The sequence below is a fragment of the Oncorhynchus tshawytscha genome, linkage group LG13 (genome assembly GCF_018296145.1).
Source record: "Oncorhynchus tshawytscha isolate Ot180627B linkage group LG13, Otsh_v2.0, whole genome shotgun sequence".
Taxonomy (NCBI): Eukaryota; Metazoa; Chordata; class Actinopteri; order Salmoniformes; family Salmonidae; genus Oncorhynchus; species Oncorhynchus tshawytscha.
In genome coordinates, this window is record NC_056441.1 from 33,224,629 (window position 1) to 33,243,950 (window position 19,322).

General features: G+C 42.1%; 2 protein-coding genes across 2 annotated transcripts; both read left to right on the forward strand.

Annotated features, from left to right (window-relative positions):
• The first annotated feature begins 41 nt into the window (after positions 1-41).
• LOC112232402 (protein disulfide-isomerase A3-like) lies at positions 42-8,212 on the forward strand. The gene is made up of 13 exons (XM_024399411.1): positions 42-325; positions 743-821; positions 1,649-1,766; positions 1,847-1,954; positions 2,170-2,299; positions 2,560-2,673; positions 2,847-2,972; positions 3,329-3,511; positions 5,112-5,220; positions 5,391-5,519; positions 5,738-5,817; positions 5,953-6,010; positions 6,509-8,212. The coding sequence occupies exons 1-13, from the start codon at positions 165-167 to the stop codon at positions 6,596-6,598; spliced, it is 1,485 nt and encodes a 494-aa protein (XP_024255179.1). The 5' UTR covers positions 42-164; the 3' UTR covers positions 6,599-8,212.
• Positions 8,213-9,537: 1,325 nt separating this feature from the next.
• Positions 9,538-18,878, forward strand: LOC112264730 (T-complex protein 1 subunit gamma). The gene is made up of 13 exons (XM_024441509.2): positions 9,538-9,667; positions 10,588-10,649; positions 11,123-11,173; positions 11,282-11,344; positions 11,460-11,556; positions 12,736-12,853; positions 13,855-14,041; positions 14,130-14,412; positions 14,514-14,595; positions 14,832-15,012; positions 15,257-15,502; positions 15,669-15,800; positions 18,012-18,878. Exons 1-13 carry the CDS (start codon positions 9,640-9,642, stop codon positions 18,102-18,104), a joined length of 1,623 nt encoding a protein of 540 aa, XP_024297277.1. The 5' UTR covers positions 9,538-9,639; the 3' UTR covers positions 18,105-18,878.
• The last annotated feature ends 444 nt before the right edge of the window (positions 18,879-19,322 follow it).

Consider the following 19,322-nt stretch of genomic DNA (forward strand, 5'->3'; position numbering starts at 1 on the left):
TTTCCTTCATATTCCGTTTATGTCCCGCCTTTCAAGAGTCCATTCGTCTTTTTCCGGAAAGAGGAGCCGCAGGGTGACAGCGAGGGTCCTCTTTTTCCACAACATATGTGCTTTTGTTTCTGTATTTTATTTGATAATCCTGTTCACTTGAAGGATTTAGAAATATGGCTTCCTTTTTGTCGCTCATCTCTGCTTTCATGTTATCGGTTGTAATATTTTCTGGCGCGGTAGTCGCACGGGGTGATGTGCTAGAGCTAGGGGACGCGGATTTCGATTACCTGGCAGCGGAGCACGAGACGATGTTAGTGAAATTCTACGCTCCGTGGTGAGAAATGGAAACATTCCCTTATGTCTATATCCATAGTCATTTATAGACGTGCAATGTAATTTAAGGCAAATATGTAAGTACATTATCTACTCTAGGCAACTGTCCAAGACGTGTTCCGTTAGCCAGCTAACTATATTCTCTGTTTCAGCTGTCAAACTCAAGGCAAGTAGCTACTGTATCAACGCAAGCTAGCTAGTAGCATGTTGGCCGCTCTGAAAATATTATCAGCTATTGATATGTTTTCAAAATTGGCAATATTATGTCTTTATAACCCCAATTTGCTTATGAGTTTTACAGGTATAACACATTTATACCCATGCATAACTATGGTAACATTTGTATTGCCTGTCAGTTCATATTCAGTTCCTTGGATTATATCTCCAGTAATCTATTTTATCATTATTTGCTTCGCAGGTGTGGACATTGTAAGAAACTAGCCCCAGATTTTGAGACCGCAGCTAGTCGACTGAAAGGGACAGTACCACTTGCTAAGGTATGATAAAGCTACCACACCACTTTGTCAGAATAGTTACCAATTTATTTTATTTGCCAATTTGTGGTACAGTTGCTATTTATATAACCCAGGGACATTATATGAAAGGGGTTAATGTACTTTATATAGACCCCTTTCCAGTGCACGACACAGTGACGTCGACGTTCACGCACAGTGGCACCCTACTCTTGGCTGAAGTAAGAAAGGCATCGACGTATGCGCCCATGAAACATCCTGTATTTACGTTTTTATTACTTCTAAACAAAATCACTTTTCGGGGTTCTCATACGCTTACAATCATGTTTCGATTCTTGCTTGTAAAGTTGCTAAGTTTCTGTTTGGTTTTGATCTTTGCGAAATAACTTGGATGCAGCAGTTGTTTTGCTACATAGGCTGTAGCTAAAGCTAGCCAAAGAGCAATCTTTCTGGTTGAAGTGTTTAAAAAAAAAGTATAATGCAGTTTATTTGCGATGATGACACTATGATATTAAGCAGGACATTCACGCGAGCCTTAACATATAAATGTAATCCAAAAGTAGTGTGAAATGCACTCCAAAATAGAGCCTTTCCCCCAAAAAAGAACTCCAATGTGTTTTGCCACCAACTTGTGCATATCGCCCTCTGCACATCGCCCTCCTGCAGCAATGTTTGAAAACACAGATGGGTATATTGCCATTGGCATCTCCCTATCGTTTTCTTTCTCCCACTTTTTCTCACTCCTCCTTTGCTTTCTATAATTGTTTTACTCTGACTATCTATCCCTTTCTCTCTCTCTACCTCCCCATCCTCTGTATCTCTTCTGTCCATCTCACTCTCTCACCCCTCAGGTGGATTGCACAGCGAGCCCAGACACATGCGGGCGTTTCGGAGTAACAGGGTACCCCACGCTCAAGATATTCAGAAACGGAGAAGACTCCTCGTCCTATGACGGACCACGCTCAGCAGGTGTGTGTGTGATTTTTAAGCGTTATTTAAAGTACACTAATCACGTAGGCCTACTAATGCATTTGTCTGCATACAAACAGATGGGATTGTCCACTACATGAAGAAGCAAGCTGGGCCCAACTCGGTTACCCTGCGTAGCGAGGCAGATGTCGAGGCCTTTGTCAACCACTTTGATGCCAGTGTAGTGGGTACGTCATACTCTAGAAGAGTATAGTTACCTGTTTGTTCTTAACTGAATCTTTGGTTCCCTGAATCTGCACTTTTCACATTGGCCATCATTTAATTGATGTCCACTGCTCTGAAAAGCCTTGTGAGAGGTGAATGCAACATGGTGGAAGCTAACACTGGCAGTGTTGGAAAGGGCTAATGTACTTTCTCTCCATACTTATCTCTCTCCTCCCAGGTTTCTTCTCTGGGCCTGACAGTGCTCAGCTGGCAGAGTTTCTGAAGGCGGCCGGCGTCATGAGGGACCACTTCCGCTTCGCCCACACCATCAACATGACCCTGGGCCTCAAACACGGGGTGGACACTGAGTGAGTGAGTGAGTGAGTGAGTGGGAGGAAGGTGTAGAGAGATGGGGAGGGATAGGAAGAGAATGGGAAGAAGTGAGTGTGATAGAGAGTGAGATCAAGATAACCCTGTTGAGGTAAATCAGGTGTCTTTGTGCTGGGCTATAGCAAAATTGTGTACACCCAGGAATGGACTGAGAAACACTGCTCTAGTGTGACTGTACAAGGTGTGACCAACAGACTGATCAACTACCGTTTTATCGCTCTCCCCTGTGTCTCTCCAGGAGTGTTCTGCTGTTCAGGCCTCCAAGGCTGAGCGGTAAGTTTGAGGAGAGCGTGCTGCGCTTTACAGAGACCATCACCACCCACACACTGCGACGCTTCATCAGAGACAACATGTAAGACTACTGCTCCTGTCTGTCTACTCTAAATCCATCACCTGAATGTCTGTTACATTAGTATCTCTCTCTCTATCATATCACTCTCTCTTTTTCATATCCCCATCTCTCTTTCCCTCTCTACCTCTACTTGAGTGTCTAACATTATTGGTCTTCCTGTTTCCTTTTGTCAGTTTCGGAATGTGTCCCCATCTGACCAATGAGAACAGAGATAAGCTGAAGGGGCAGGACTTGTTGACTGCGTACTATGATTTGGACTACCTTCGGAACCCCAAAGGCTCCAACTATTGGAGGAACAGGTTGGTACACCTCCAATACCACAACACTTTAACACTTTAAACCACACTAATATTAGATGACCCACACTTAATAGCAACTTTCTCTTTTAGTTCAGTTCTGTTTTTAATTTGATACTGAATTCATAGTAGGTATGTTATTCTTGTATTGGTTACAATATGGGATGATATTGAGATACTATTATTACCTTACACGGTCATTGGGCAACGTAAAGTGTGACCAAGTAGTAATGTAGATATGTATTTTGATTTTATCCTACATACAGTACATATAATACCTGAATTCCAAATATTGTATACAAGGTGGTATATAAGTCTCTTATCATTATTATTAAATGTTGTTCATTTTCTCTTCTCAGAGTGATGAAGGTGGGTTATCAGTTTGCGTCCCAGGGCCTGAGTTTTGCCGTGGCCAATCGCAGGGACTTTGTGGATGAGCTAGAGGAGGAGTTTGGTCTGGGTGCGTCGAACGGAGGAGATCTGCCCTTCGTAACCATCAGAACACAACAGGGCTTCAAGTACACCATGAGGGAGGAGTTCACGTGAGTTACAGACATATACTCAGCAAAAAAAAGAAATGTCCCTTTTTCGGGACCCTGTCTTTCAAAGATAATTTGTAAAAATCCAAATAACTTCACAGATCTTCATTGTAAAGGGTTTAAACACTGTTTTCCATGCTTGTTCAATGAACCATAAACAGTTAATGAACATGCACCTGTGGAACGATCGTTAAGACAATAACAGCTTACAGACGGTAGGCAATTAAGGTCACAGTTATGAAAACTTAGGACACTAAAAAGGCCTTTCTACTGACTCTGAAAAACACCAAAAGAAAGATGCCCAGGGTCCCTGCTCACATGTGTGAACGTGCCTTGGGCATGCTGCAAGGAGGCAATAGGACTGCAGATGTGGCCAGGGCAATAAATTGCAATGTCCATACTGTGAGACGCCTAAGACAGCGCTACAGGGAGACAGGACGGACAGCAGATCATCCTCGCAGTGGCAGACCACGTGTACCAACACCTGCACAGGATCGGTACATCTGAATATCACACCTGCGGGACAGGTACAGGATGGCAACAACAACCGCTCGAGTTACACCAGGAACGCACTATCCCTCCATTAGTGCTCAGACTGTCCGCAATAGGCTGAGAGAGGCTGGACTGAGGGCTTGTAGACTTGTTGTAAGGCAGGTCCTTGCCAGACATCACCGGCAACAGCGTCACTTATGGGCACAAACCCACAGTTGCTGGACTAGACAGGACTGGCAAAAAGTGCTTTTCACTGACAAGTTGTGGTTTTGTCTCATCAGGAGTGATGGTCGGATTTGCGTTTATCGTAGAAGAAATTAGCGTTACACCGAGGCCTGTACTCTGGAACGGGATTGATTTGGAGGTGGAGGGTCCGTCATGGTCTGGGGCGGTGTGTCACAGCATCATCAGACTGAGCTTGTTGTCATTGCAGGCAATCTCAGTGCTGTGCGTTACAGGGAAGACATCCTCCTCCCTCATGTGGTACCCTTCCTGCAGGCTCATCCTGACATGACCATCCAGCATGACAATGCCACCAGCCATACTACTCGTTCTGTGCGTGATTTCCTGCAAGACAGGAATGTCAGTGTTCTGCCATGGCCAGCGAAGAGCCCGGATCTCAATCCCATTGAGCACGTCTGGGACCTGTTGGATCGGAGGGTGAGGGCTAGGGCCATTCCCCCCCAGAAATGTCCGGGAACTTGCAGGTGCCTTGGTGGAAGAGTGGGGTAACATCTCACAGCAAGAACTTGAAAATCTGGTGCAGTCCATGAGGAGGAGATGCACTGCAGTACTTAATGCAGCTGGTGGCCACACCAGATACTGACTGTTACTTTTGATTTTGACCCCCTCCCCCCATTGTTCAGGGACACATTATTCCATTTCTGTTAGTCACATATCTGTGGAACTTGTTCAGTTTATGTCTCAGTTGTTGAATCTTGTTATGTTTCTACAAATATTTACACATGTTAAGTTTGCTGAAAATAAACGCAGTTGACAGTGAGAGGACGTTTCTTTTTTTGCTGAGTTTAGTTGAGGTTCTAAGTCTAACCTTTAAGTTCCACCACGTACAACCCTACTAATTATGTTTGTTGTTGAACCTATATAACAGGAGAGATGGGAAGTCCCTGGAAAGATTCCTGGAGGATTACTTTGCTGGACGACTAAAACGTTACATCAAGTCGGAGCCCATCCCTGAGAAAAACAAGGGTCCCGTCAAGGTATGTTTGTTTGTCTATGTGAACGAGTGTCTGTATTTCTGTGTTATTATTCAATACTCAATCACAGTACATTTGTGTTTCTGATTTTGTTGTCGTGACAATTCACATTTTGTGTGTGTGTGTGTGTGTGTGTGTGTGTGTGTGTGTGTGTGTGCGCGCCCCACTCCCAGGTAGTGGTAGCAGAGTCATTTGAGGAGATTGTGAATGATCCTGAGAAGGACGTGCTGATTGAATTCTATGCCCCCTGGTGTGGTCACTGTAAGAGCCTGGAGCCCAAGTACAAGGAGTTGGCAGAACAGGTGAGAAAGACTACATACACAGACTCACCAATGCCACATTTTCAGTAATTTAAATCTAGAACAGAATATTTTATTTACTGCCACTGTTTACTATTATGGCTTTCCTCAAAACAATTGTATGCATTGAAAATTGTGATTTGTCACTAAACTAAGGAAAAGAGCTAAAGCCAAGTAAACCCTTTTGTTCTCATTGGTTATTTATCCTGTTTTCTTCTCAGCTCTACTCTGACCCTAATATTGTCATTGCCAAGATGGATGCTACAGCCAATGATGTTCCACAAGGCTTTGATGTGCAAGGGTGAGACATTACACTTTATCACCTGGTTATCCTTTCCCTTCTATCAGCTCTCACTTATCTTTCCATTCATTTTCACCCTGTCTCTGGTCATTCATTCATTGTGTTTCTCTCGCTCTCTCATGTGTTGTTCTGTAGGTTTCCCACCATCTACTTTGCTCGGGCAGACAAGAAGGACCAACCCAAACGATATGAGGTGAAATCTCCCTAAACTGTTATTTCCATTTTACATAAGCAGACACAAACTAGTCATATACCAGTGTTTCCCCTATATTCATTTAGCAGAGGTGTCCCACCACTCCCCAAAAATATTTTTAAAAGATTGATATATATATATATCATATTTGTTTTTATTTATTTATATATATAGAGAGATTTTTTTGCATCTATAGATATTTCTGCCGAAACATGCTTTTAAAGGGACAGTGCACGATTTTTTTTTTGTACTTTTTGTACTTACCGAGTCAAATAACTAATGGATACCATTTTTATGTCTGTGTGCAGTTTGAAGGAAGTTGCTAACTGGCGTTAGCGCAATGACTGAAAGCAATGGCTCACAAAACTACTTCACCCACTAGATTTGCCACCGCTGCTGAAAAAAATCCTAGGAGAAACACTGCATATACTGATGTATCAAAGATTGTATATGTCGGGTTACAAAGGGAGCTTAAAATGTTTTCCTCTGTAATTCCAGGGAGCCCGTGAAGTGAAGGACTTCATCAAGTACTTGAAGAGAGAAGCCTCGCACATCCCCGTTGTCAGCGGCGTGAGAGAAGACTTGTGAACAGAAGTTAGGTGATGGCAGGGTGTATGATGGGAAATGTAGCTTGAGACCCCTGGAATTGCGATTGTGGATACGCTGTTCCTGAAGAGTCACAACTTCTGCTGAGATTCTTTATTTCTGATGAAATAACACTCCAGAAACTCTAACCATACAGTTTTTTCCCCTTGAAACAACAGATTTGAATGAAATCCAAGTTACATGTTTGACTCTCCAGGAACAGAGCTTCTTGTAATTGATCAGGAGGAGGAATAGCATTTCTACAGAAGAAGAGAAACAATGAGTGAGGACTGAAGGCTTCTAATGTCAAGTGACCTGGAAGAGAGATGAGGCTGATTTTCTTGTCATAACACTGAACCAAACCTTCCCAATCTCCATTCGTATAAAGGCTAAATCAAAATGTACATCAACGGCATGAACTCACCAAGGATCAGTGTGTTGTAGGTTTGTCATGCATCAAATACTGTGAGATTAATATATGCTGTATAATGATACTGTAATAACATCTATTTCTATATAGATCTTGACTTATCGTCTCTCCTCTATCTCAGAACCATCCGTCTTCCTTACCATTATAAGCCGTACCATCCATTCCACCAATGATGCTTGCTTGTGTAAAATACTCTGAAATGGCTCCATATTTCCTAGTTCTAAAAAAAAAAGTTCAGACGGGTAAAAATACCCGCTGGTCTTTTTATATGTGCGCTTGAGCTACTGAGTTGGTGTCATTCCAGACAGCACCAACAACCAACCAACCACTTCACTCCTGATCTATCTGCCTCCTGACTGCATACAAAACCCAAAACATCCCAACCCATTCTCCTTTCTTTTTTTTTGTCCATGCCAATATCAAATGAACCATATTGGAAATACTGTAAAGGCAATATTCAGATTGGCAAAAATTACAAGTAGCCACCATGGTGTTCTTGAAAACAAATGTTTGCACCCTATGTTTTTGAATATTCAGGTTTATATTTATGTTTCTATCATTATATACCATTTTGCCAGGGATTTTTAGAGCAACTAACTTCTGAAAGGCCTATACGATGTTTGGATGTGGCTATGAAGGACAGGTGTGTGTGTGTGTGTGTGTGTGTGTGTGTGTAGTCATATTTATTGAATAGAGTATACAGGAAGCAACATACTTTGTACATAATGTGTGAAAACAAAGGATATTTGCTATCTTAATTGTCTCTTTTTGGACAGAGCCTTATAATTTATTGATGTACATGTTGCTAGAGTTTTGCACTCAGAGGACCCATTATCCTTACAGTATATTTATTTTTGATCTGCTAAGAAATTGAGATATGTCTTTGGCGTTTTCTCACTTAAACGATTCTGGTACCATTTTTTAAAAATCGGTCTTTGTTGTTTCTTTGACTTTCTTCTGGAAAACAGTCAGACAATAGTCTACTGTCGTACAACGTAGTAACACGTTACCATACTTACATCAGTGAATACATATTTTGTTTTCTGGACACAGTGCAGCGTTCCCCAACTGGCGAGCCCCCCCAAAAAAATATATATATATATATATTTAAACAAACATGTTTTTTTGTGTTGGACATACTCATTGTCGGACATACTCTGAACAAAAATATAAACTCGACATGTAAAGTGTTGGTCCCATGTTTCATGAGTTGAAATAAAAGATCCCCAAAATGTTCCATACGCACAAAAGCTTATTTTACTCAAATTTTGTATTTCTCATTTGCCAAGATAATCCATCCACATGACAGGTGTCATATTAAGAAGCTGATTAAACAGCATGATCATTACACAGGTACACCTTGTACTTTGGACAATAAAGGCAACTCTAAAATGTGCAGTTTTGTCACACAACGCAATGCCACTGATGTTGCAAGTTGAAGGAGCGTGCAATTGGAATGCTGACTGAAGGAATGTCCACCAGAGCTGTTGCCAGATAATGTTATGTTCATTTCTCTACAATAAGCCACCTCCAAAGTCGTTTTAGAACATTTGGCTTTCTGTCTAACTGGCCTCACAACCGCAGACCACGTGTATGGCGTTGTGTGGGCAAGTGGTTTGCTGATGTCAACATTGTGAACAAAGTGTCCCATGCTGGTGGTGTGATTATGGTATGGGCATGCATAATCTACAGACAACGAACACAATTGAATACAATTTCATTTTATCGATGGCAATTTGAATGCACAAAATACCATGACGAGATCCTGAGGCCCATTTTTTAAGGTATCTTTGACCAAAAGATGCATATCTGTATTCCAATTCATGTGAAATCCATAGATTAGTGCCTAGTGAATTTATTTCAGTTGACTGATTTCCTCATATGAACTATAACTCAGTAAAATCAATGAAATTGTTGCATGTTGCGTTTATATTTTTGTTCAGTATAAAAACTAATAACACTAGGAAATCAGCTCAAAGTGATTTTAATTTTAAGAAATCTGTTCCGAAGTGTTCCCACACATAATAGAGATACGTGATGGTATAGAAATGTAAGGAAGGTCTGAAATGATTGTTTTAGACAAATATATGTTTGGGCTTCTTGCGGTCAATTTGCAGTCTACAAATTATTTGTAATTATGTTCCGCTCCAGAAAAAATGACTTGCTTCAATTGGCCCAGCGTCGTCCGGTTTAGGCAGTCATTGTAAATAAGAATTTGTTCTTAACTGACTTGCCTAGTTAAATAAAGGTAAAATAAATACAACATAGTGGTTTGGTATTGTCATTATATCATTTTTTCCCCTTCAATAAAATAAGAAGGGAAACATCCTGTAATACAGGTATCCTTGAATTTCAGAAAAGGTCTAGCCAATATTGGATTACTGTATATGGAGTTGCTTGGTTTTGTACAGGGCAATGAATATATGGTACAGGGTGTGTCTCACAATCCTGTTGCGTTTACCCCGGTTCACCAACTGGTGGAAGTCACAGTACATTATGATTTGCTCGAAGGTTATTGGTTAACACACTGGAAGAAATCCGCCCCGCATCTGGATCTTCTTCCTCTTGTGCTTCCCAGAAGGTTCCAGGCCGTTGTCCCACACACACTGTCACGATGATGGGCCAACAGGTTCTCGTGCTGAGTAAGTTGATAGAAAAACCATAAGCAACGAGAAATGTAACATCTTAACTTTGATTTCGGTGGAAATGTGACGCATTTGGATGTTTTTGTCGTTTGTAATATCCTGACAAGCGGCCAGTACCGGCTACACAGGTAGCCAGCAACAAAGCATGTGCTTCTGCTTCCTTGCCGACCACTGACAGTGCTAGCTAGCGTTAGCAAGGTATTTAGCTAGTAGGCTAACCTGTTCTTTGTATGACTTTCTTGGCCGTAACGTTACAAAAACTTATCTGGCTGGTTACAGTACATTTTACACAACCGCTAACGTTAAGTGCTCAACTAAAATGTCTATTCTCAAGAATACAATTTGCAATGACGTTACACATTGACAATTTATTGCTAGCAAATTTTAGCTAGTTTGGTTGCTGTTGACATTGGGGCTAAAAACATGGGAGTCCTGCCCATCTTTTCGGCAACATTAGTGAAACTCAAAGTTTGACTCAAATCACTGCAATTTGAACCTGGTCGTCGGAGCTTCCAGGCATGTCAACATCAGACAGCTCCTGCATGTCAGTAACTAGCATGTCAGATGATTTAAGCCAACTTTGGTGCTGTATTTGTGTGTCGTTTAGTAACTATGTATCTGTTAGCTGCAAGGCATATTATTACAGTGTAAAATGTCAGCCTTCCAAAATACGAGATATCCATAATCCACACACGATACGCCTAGCTAGCTATTGTATGATGTAGGTAGGTAGCTAGTGAGCTACAGATGTGGGATCTTAATTTGTACATGGAAATCAAAAGGTGTAGAACAAACGTAGACTGGTTGGATCATAGAGGTAACTAGACTAATTGCTGTAATGATGTTTTGGTCTGCTGTGTTTTTGCAGCAATATTTTACACAATATAGTATTAACTCCGTTCTCATGTTCCCTACAGGCCAGAATATGAAGAGGGAGTCTGGACGGAAGGTTCAGACCGGAAATATCAGTGCAGCCAAGGTGAGGTCCCATTAGTTAGTGTCTTCCACTGTACTTGGTTGAATTAACATGGTTTCTAGCTATGTTATTTCAACATAATTGTATGTTTAATTGCTGACTATGGGGCCCAGTACTAGGGCTGGGATGATACCAGTATTGTGATAATTGCTAGCATGGGGGGGGGGGGCATGAAGCGGTCTAAACTTCTTTTGGAAAGCAGCCCTAATGTTGGAAACGAACATGTTGTCATCTAGAGTCACATTTATTTTCCAAGCTATAGCACACATTAATTTACATACAGTGGGTGTTTAAGGACCAAAGACAGTCTGCTTTTTCATTTTTGCCATGGAAAAAAATATTGCGATACTGGTATCTTCACATCCCTACCCATTACATTGCTTCTGTAGCTCAATTGATGAGGAATGTAGGATAGCTATGATTCATTGCTTGTTGACACTATATAGATAAACCTTTTTTGTGTTTGTGTGTTGTAGACGATCGCAGACGTCATCAGAACATGCCTGGGACCAAGGGCCATGATGAAAGTGAGCTATAGGTTTATTTTTATCCTCAGGTTTTTGTCACAGTTTTGCTTGAAACATACTTTATGGTAGCACTTGAATTGGGGAAACCATAACATGCTTTGTGTGTAGATGCTTTTGGACCCCATGGGTGGGATTGTGATGACCAACGATGGCAACGCTATCCTGAGAGAGGTGAGAAGAGCACACTTGCTATGATTCCCAATACGTCTACTTCCATACAGAAAATATCAATGTTCAGTGCCCCAGTGCAATACCCACCTCCTTCCCCCTGTCTCTGCTTCCACAGATCCAGGTCCAGCACCCGGCTGCCAAGTCCATGATTGAGATCAGCCGCACTCAGGACGAGGAGGTGGGAGACGGCACCACCTCTGTCATCATCCTGGGTGAGTCACCACATACCCAATACTGTGAATAAATACACTGCACCATCAGGTCTATTCTCATAGTAGTAGTACACTAGTAATCCAATCCAGCCTATTCTTCATGTATTACTCCTGTGTCTCAACCAGGCCAATAATTTAGTGGTTTTAGGGGCAAGGCCATTTTTAAAAAATGTTTTAAACATTTATTTAACTAGGCAAATCTGTTCAGAAAAAAAATTGTGTTTTAATATGCCGGTCTACACCGGCCAAACCCAGGTGATGTTGGGCCAATTGCAGACCTGCCAACATGCACGCATTTTGCGTACCAACTACGCAATTATCTGTCCACGTACGAGATCCGAGTTAAAAGTATGCAGAAATAAATAGGGCCTGATTGATATTATTTTTTTAAACATTTTAAAAATGTACATTTTAACTCTGCGTCCCATTAGTTGTGTTTTCCACGCAACCTGATAGACCGTTCCTGCTAATAGTATGTTGGAACATAAATAGCCTGCTGCCGTGTGCACATTGCTGCGCTTATAATGTGAAGAAATAATAGGTTATCAACATTTTAATATAGACATTCTGATCTGTTGCATCAGCCTCATTGCTTTTAAAATGTTGTTTTGATGTATGGGAGTAGTATTCATTTGGGGTCTTATCATCCCAGAGCATCTGTTTGGAATGTTTCTTTCTTCTACAGAACGACAAGCTGACCCATAGAATAGGTCAATTTATGTAATATGTGGGATAGTAGATTGACATAGGTTAGTGCTTTTGCTGTTTGTTACTCATCTTGTTAGCTGACAAAGTAAACATGGACAGATCTAACGTCTTCAATATGTGCCTCGGAATTCCGTAAGGATGCACGTGCCGTTGCATCCCCAATGTTTCTTACATCACTAGTAGTCTACTTCGGAGCTGCGATGCCTGTGAAAAGGACCTGATCACGTGACTGGCATTGACTAATAAGAATATAAATATCTGAGAGAGCCATGTGAGTGAGGGGTGCTTCGGAGCAGGGCGATTGGCATCTGGGAGAAGGGAATTTGTATTATTGTATTCAGCCCAAGGGCACAACAGCCACTGGCCGCAAGGCAGGGATTTTTTTTTTTTTTAGGGGGCGTTTCGGCCTCAGAAGGGGGCATCGACAGCCATGGCCGGGGAGACATCCATACATTTTGTGCATCTCTCTAGCGGGTGAGATGCTGTCCGTGTCAGAGCAGTTCTTGGAGCAGCAGATGCACCCGACGGTTGTCATCAGCGCCTACAGACATGCCCTGGATGATATGCTCAACCTGCTCAAAGATATCAGGTACTGTTCCAGCCTCTACTGCCCACCCCCACACACACACAACCTTTTAATCGTTAAGGGCTGAATTCTAACTTGACATCTGTTTAACTTCACTTCTTATGCAAATCTGTGATTGCCATTAATCTGTGATTTTATATGAAGTCTAGAGCTTTGGCCCAAATACTTTTTCTGGTCACTGCATGTTTCATGTCAAACGGTGATCCACTTTCAAAATGCAAGATATGTTTTAGACCTGCATTTTAAGGTGAAAGTCATTCATCTTAGCAGCCATTGTCATCTTACTTCTCTGGAGTCCAGAGCAAGCAGGTTACGGCCGAGTTGTATGTTGCAGGATCGGCTGGAAAGCATGGTCTGTCTGTAGCCTTTTTCTTCCTCAAAAATATTGTAACATATTCTGGTAAATGTATTACATCTTCATCCCATAAGTATTGAAGGCAGTGTGACGTTACAGCTATGTTATCTTTAGACAGATAGCCAGTTGCCACCCAAACTTGGCCTAGATCTGTCTGAAGTATGAAAATGATCAACGAATCGCCAGAAAGCCTATTCTGGCAAAGATGCGTCTGTAGCACATTGCTAAACTTTTTATTTATATAAACGTACGTTTTGCCAGCAAAAACGGGAGAAAATGAAACCAGTGTTTTCTGGTCATTAACCTGGATATGCATGCCCGCCTTTGCCTACCAAATGCTGATGCCTGGTCAAGAGTGAAGACACTTTTTGGTTCTGAGGCACAGATGAGATGTTTTTGAGACAGGCCTACAGTATTGTACCAAATTATTTTATTAGTAACCAGATCGAATAGGCAAATGTATAAATATACAATACAAATGGTATCTGTAGACTATTAAATTGTAGGGAAAATATGTATTTTTCCCATTCAGTTTTAACCCCCCCACAAAAACCTTCTCGTGACCCCCAGTTTGAGAACCACTGTTTTAGGTGGCAACCGCTTTCACACTCATAACATTTGTTTAACAACTCTCTTCTCCTCCTCCCAGCACCCCAGTGGATGTGAGTGACAGGGAGATGATGCTGAAGATCATCAACTCTGCCATCAACACCAAGGCTCTGAGCCGCTGGTCTGACATGGCCTGCAGCATTGCCCTGGACGCAGTCAAAACTGTGGAGATGGAGGAGAACGGACGCAAGGAGATCGACATAAAGAAGTACGCCAAAGTAGAAAAGGTAATGGTCAAAGTGTGTCTTTTTTAATGTTTGTTTTCCTGTGCAGTCCAAGTTCTGCTTCATCCTTTGTGTTAATGTGTTTGTCCAGGTTCCCGGTGGGATCATCGAGGACTCGTGCGTGCTCAGAGGTGTGATGGTAAACAAGGACGTGACCCACCCGCGCATGCGCAGAATGATCAAGGATCCCCGTATTGTGCTGTTGGACTGCTCCCTGGAGTACAAGAAGGGAGAGAGCCAGACTGATATTGAGATCACTCGTGAGGAGGACTTTGCCCGCATCCTGCAGATGGAGGAGGAGTACATCCAGCAGATCTGTGAAGACATCATCCGCCTCAAGCCAGACCTCATCTTCACAGAGAAGGGTGTCTCGGGTATCCCACGCTGCTTCAAAATGCATTGTTCTTGTTAAGGCCTATGTCTGATGCAACTGACTTTTTTTTTAACCTGAACTATATTTTTCCTCTCTCTTCAGACTTGGCTCAGCACTACCTAATGAAGGCTAACATCACGGCTATTCGCCGTGTAAGAAAGACTGACAACAACCGGATTGCCAGGTAAGCCAATTGAAAGCAATTTTTTACATTTGTTGGCGTTACATCAATTATCGGAGACAATTATCGCAAACAAAAAACATGTTTAAATTTCACCGTTTTGCTCTGTGTCATGTTACTATGTACATAGCAGCGACTGACCGAGCACTTTCATTGCGTATTGGTTTATTTCAGCTTCTTTAACGGGGTGTATGGTCTTCACAACTACTGCTCTAACCTATTTCCTTGTTACCCCTCAGGGCGTGTGGCGCACGCATTGCCAGCCGTACGGACGAGCTGCGCGAAGGGGATGTGGGCCTGGGGGCGGGCTTGTTTGAGATCAAGAAGATTGGAGACGAGTACTTTGCCTTCGTCACAGAGTGCAAAGACCCTAAAGCCTGCACCATCCTGCTGAGAGGAGCCAGCAAGGAAATCCTGGCGGTGAGAAACTGAGAATAAAGCTTTCAAAATAATATGCTCATTTTATTGTGCAACAATCACTAAGTGCTAAAAGAGAGGGATGATAATGTAAAGAATGACCTTAATGTCTCTGCTTCCCCCACTCCCCTCCTAGAACCTGTTTTTGTTCTTTGTAAGTCAGAAGTTATCAGCGCAAAGATGACTAAATTAGGTTTTTACTTGTATTCTGAAATCTCTCTTTCCCCCATTTGCGTCTCTCTCCCAGGAGGTGGAGCGTAACCTGCAGGATGCCATGCAGGTGACCCGCAATGTGCTGCTGGAGCCCAGCCTGCTGCCTGGCGGTGGCGCTGCCGAGATGGCTGTGTCCCAGCGGCTGATGGAGCTCTCCAAGGCCCTCACTGGTGTGGAGCAGTGGCCCTACCGTGCCCTGGCCCAGGCCCTGGAGGTCATCCCCCGCACCCTCATCCAGAACTGTGGCGCCTCCACCATCCGTGTGCTCACCTCCCTCAGGGTAAGAGAGCGACAGACTGAGAGAGTCAAAGGTAGAACCTCATACCATCTCGGAGGAAGACCGATGGGAGCGTGTGTGCGCAAGCGTGAGAGAGGGTGTGAAAGGGAGATGGAGGTTTTACTGTACATTATAGTGGCCTTTTCACTGAGATCCATCCCCATTCCAGGCCAAGCACACCCAGAAGGGCAGTGTGTCGTGGGGGGTGAATGGAGAGACTGGCACCCTGGCTGACATGACCTCCCTGGGCATCTGGGAGCCACTGGCCGTCAAGGCCCAGACCTATAAGACTGCAGTAGAGGTGAGACTTCCAACCACCTGCTCAATACAATGTTGAGGGCATTGATGCGCTACACAAGTGTTCATTAGTTACAGTGCCTTCAGAAAGTATTCACACCCCTTTACTTTTCCCACATTTTTTTACAGCCTAAATTTAAAATGGATTAAATTGAGATTTTGTCTCTGGCCTACACAAAATACCCTGTAATGTTAAAGTGGAATGCTTTTAGACATTTTTACAAATTAATTTAAAAAATGAAAAGCTGGAATGTCTTGAGGCAATAAGTATTCAACCCCTTTGTTATGGCAAGCCTAAATAAGTTCAGGAGTAAAACATTTTCTTAACAAGCGCCATAATAAGTTGCATGGCAATACTAGCATTTAACATGATTTTTGAATAACTACTTCATCTCTGTACCCCACACATAGAATTATCTGTAAGGTCCCTCAACTGAGTAATGAATTTCAAACAGATTCAACTACCAAGATGGGAGGTTTCCCAATGCCTCACAAAGGGCACCTGAAATCAAATGTTGGTTGCGTAAACATATTTTGCAGGTGCAGTGAAATGCTTGTTTCTAGCGCCAACAGTGCAGTAATAACTAACAAAACTATATATATGAAATATCAGAACGAGCAATGTCAGTCCGAAATAAATATATATTTATATGATGGTGTGTGTATAGACATTATGGACAGTATATGAATAGAAAAAGTGTGTACAGCAGTAGTTTTATAGGATGAGCCTTGACTAGAATACACCTATTGGTTGATGGGTATAAAATAAAAAGCAGACATTGAATATCCCTTTTGAGCATGGCGAAATTATTAATTACACTTTGGATGGTATATCAACACACCCAGTCACTACAAAGATACAGGTGTCCTTCCTACCTCAGTTGCCGTAGAGGAAGGAAACCGTTCAAGGATTTCAGAGGCCAATAGTGACTTTAAAACAGTTTGTGTTTAAAGGCTGTAATAGGAGAACTGAAGATGTATCAACATGCATTAAAAGTAAAACTGCAAAGAAATTAGTTTTATGTCCTAATACAAAGTGTTATGTTTGGGGCAAATCCAACACAACATGAGTACCACTCTTCATATTTTCAAGCATGGTGGTGGCTGCATCATGTTATGGGTATGCTTGTCATTGGTGAGGACTACAGTTTATTTTTATCCTAAAAAAAATAAGTAATAGAGCTAAGCACAGGCAGAATCCTGGTTGTCTGCTTTCCAACAAACACTGGGAGACAAATTCACCTTTCAGCAGGACAATAACTTAAACACAAGGCCAAATATAAACTGAGTGAACAAACAAAACACCTGCTCTTTCCGTGACATCGCTTTCACCTGGTCAGTCTATGATCCCTTATTGATGTATCTTGTTAAATTCACTTCAATTAGTGTAGGGGGAGGACACGTGTTAAAGATATTTTTAAGCCTTCAGAAAGATTGTATGTGTGCCGTTGAGGGGCAATGGGAAAGACAAAATATTTAAGTGCCTTTTCAACGGGGTATGGTAGTAGGTGCGAGGCGCATCGGTTTGTGTCAAACTGCAACACTGCTGGGTTTTTCACACTCAACAGTTTCCCATGTGTATCAAGAATGGTCCACCACCCAAAGGACATCCAGCCAACTTAACTCAACTGGGAAGCATCGTAGTCAACACAGGCCCACATCCCTGTGGAACGCTTTTGACACCTTGTAGAGTCCATTCCTCGATGAATTGAGGCTGTTTTGAGGGCAAAGGGGGGGGTGCCACTCGTGGTTATGAAGGTGTTCCTAATGTTTTTTTTACGCTGGAGTTGCTTACCAAGATGACATTGAATGTTTCTGAGGGGCCTAGTAACAGTTTTGACTTAAATTGGTGTAAAAATATATGGCTAGACTTGAAAATGGCTGTCTAGCAATGATCCAAAACCAACTTGAGGGAGCGTGAAGAATACAAAATAATGTTAAAAAGTGCAAATATTGTACAATCCAGGTGTGCAAAGCTCTTAGACTTACCCAGAAAGACTCACAGCTGTAATTGCTGCCAAATGTGATTCTAACATGTGTAAATGTGCTAAAATATCTAAACATGTTGTCATTATGGGGTGAGATTTTTAATCCATTTTGAATTTAGGTTGTAACAATGTGTAAGTCAGGGGGGTATGAATACTTTCTGAAGGCACTGTACATATTGTTTGGCTATGCAGTTCTACTCCCTTGGACTCCTTCTTTCTCTCTCCAGACAGCCATCTTGTTGCTGCGCATCGACGACATCGTCTCTGGACATAAGAAGAAGGGAGATGAGCAGACAGGAGGAGGACAGGGTGCCGAGTAGAGGGGTAGAAGGATTGGGAACAAAGAGGAGGAAGAGGGTAATGGAGGAATAGGCAGTCTGAGCTATTTCTTGTTGTTGCATTGTTGAAGGAACCTGCAAGTAAGCATTTTGTTGGATGGTGTATACCATGTGTATCCTGTACATATGATTAATAACTTAACAGCACTGTTTTATAAACCTCTCACTCAGATATGACATTTGTTATGGTCACTAAGCAGACTGGGATAGGGTTGTTGCATGCATTACATACTGTATGAATGTACTGGATTTGGTACCAAGGAACTCAAGTTTAGTTTGGTTTGTTTGTGTGTGGTGTGTTTGTGCAGTATTTATGTCAGTAAGTGTAAGATGTGACTGAATATGTTCTCCTGGGATCAAGGTTTACCTCTTAGTCTCACGAGGCATTTCTTTGTTTGGAAGAGCTCCTTTGTGACTTGAGTTGAATAACGGTTGCCAATGGATGGTGACCAAATCATGTGACGAAGTCATTTGAATGAACTACTAAAGCACTGTGATCCTATAGAAAAATAGACCTTGCAAATTATTTATAGCCTGCAATGTCTACCTCTGAAGGTCCTTTTTAAATGCTGCATTATATGGATTGGATCGTCTTGCATTTCAATGAGTGAGTGCTGTTTTTCTGCAAGAAATAGTTGGAGTTACGGTGTCTGGTTCTGAATCCTGTTACTCCACCAGACCATTTCCCTCCATTACCCTTTGCCTGGGGCTGTTACCTGTGATAGAATCAACCTCAATAAAAGTGGATACAAATGACACAGGCCTATGTTTGTTTCATTCACTTTGACGCCCATGATGTGTGTTTGATTATGATTCTCTCACCACTTTTGTTAACAATGTAGCTTAGCCTATGGTGAAATGTTTCATTAATTGCTAAGGTGGCATTACATTTGCTGCATCGTGAAATCCAGAGTACTTAAGTAAAAATACTTTAAAGTCCTACTTAAGTAGATTTGTTTGGGCTATATGTACTTTACTATTATTTTTTTTTGACAACATCGACTTCACTACATTCCTAAAGAATGTACTTTTTACTCCATACATATTCCCTGACACGCAAAAGCAAACTTGATTGAGTTGGAGGTGTGCGTGGCCACGCAGTCATGGGTAAACGGAGTACAGAAGGGGGCTGAGCATGCACCCTTTTGTGGGGTCCCTGTGTTGAGGATCAGCAAAGTGGAGGTATTGTTTCCTACCTTC

Bases quoted from the DNA above. Each gene is read 5' to 3' on its own strand.
- LOC112232402 (XM_024399411.1), top strand. From the start codon at position 165: ATGGCTTCCTTTTTGTCGCTCATCTCTGCTTTCATGTTATCGGTTGTA. The intron at 5,221-5,390 runs GTATGTTTGTTT...CCCCACTCCCAG, and splicing joins AAAACAAGGGTCCCGTCAAG to GTAGTGGTAGCAGAGTCATT. The intron at 6,011-6,508 runs GTGAAATCTCCC...CTGTAATTCCAG, and splicing joins ACCAACCCAAACGATATGAG to GGAGCCCGTGAAGTGAAGGA.
- LOC112264730 (XM_024441509.2), top strand. From the start codon at position 9,640: ATGATGGGCCAACAGGTTCTCGTGCTGA. The intron at 10,650-11,122 runs GTGAGGTCCCAT...TGTGTGTTGTAG, and splicing joins GAAATATCAGTGCAGCCAAG to ACGATCGCAGACGTCATCAG. The intron at 14,042-14,129 runs GTAATGGTCAAA...GTGTTTGTCCAG, and splicing joins AGTACGCCAAAGTAGAAAAG to GTTCCCGGTGGGATCATCGA.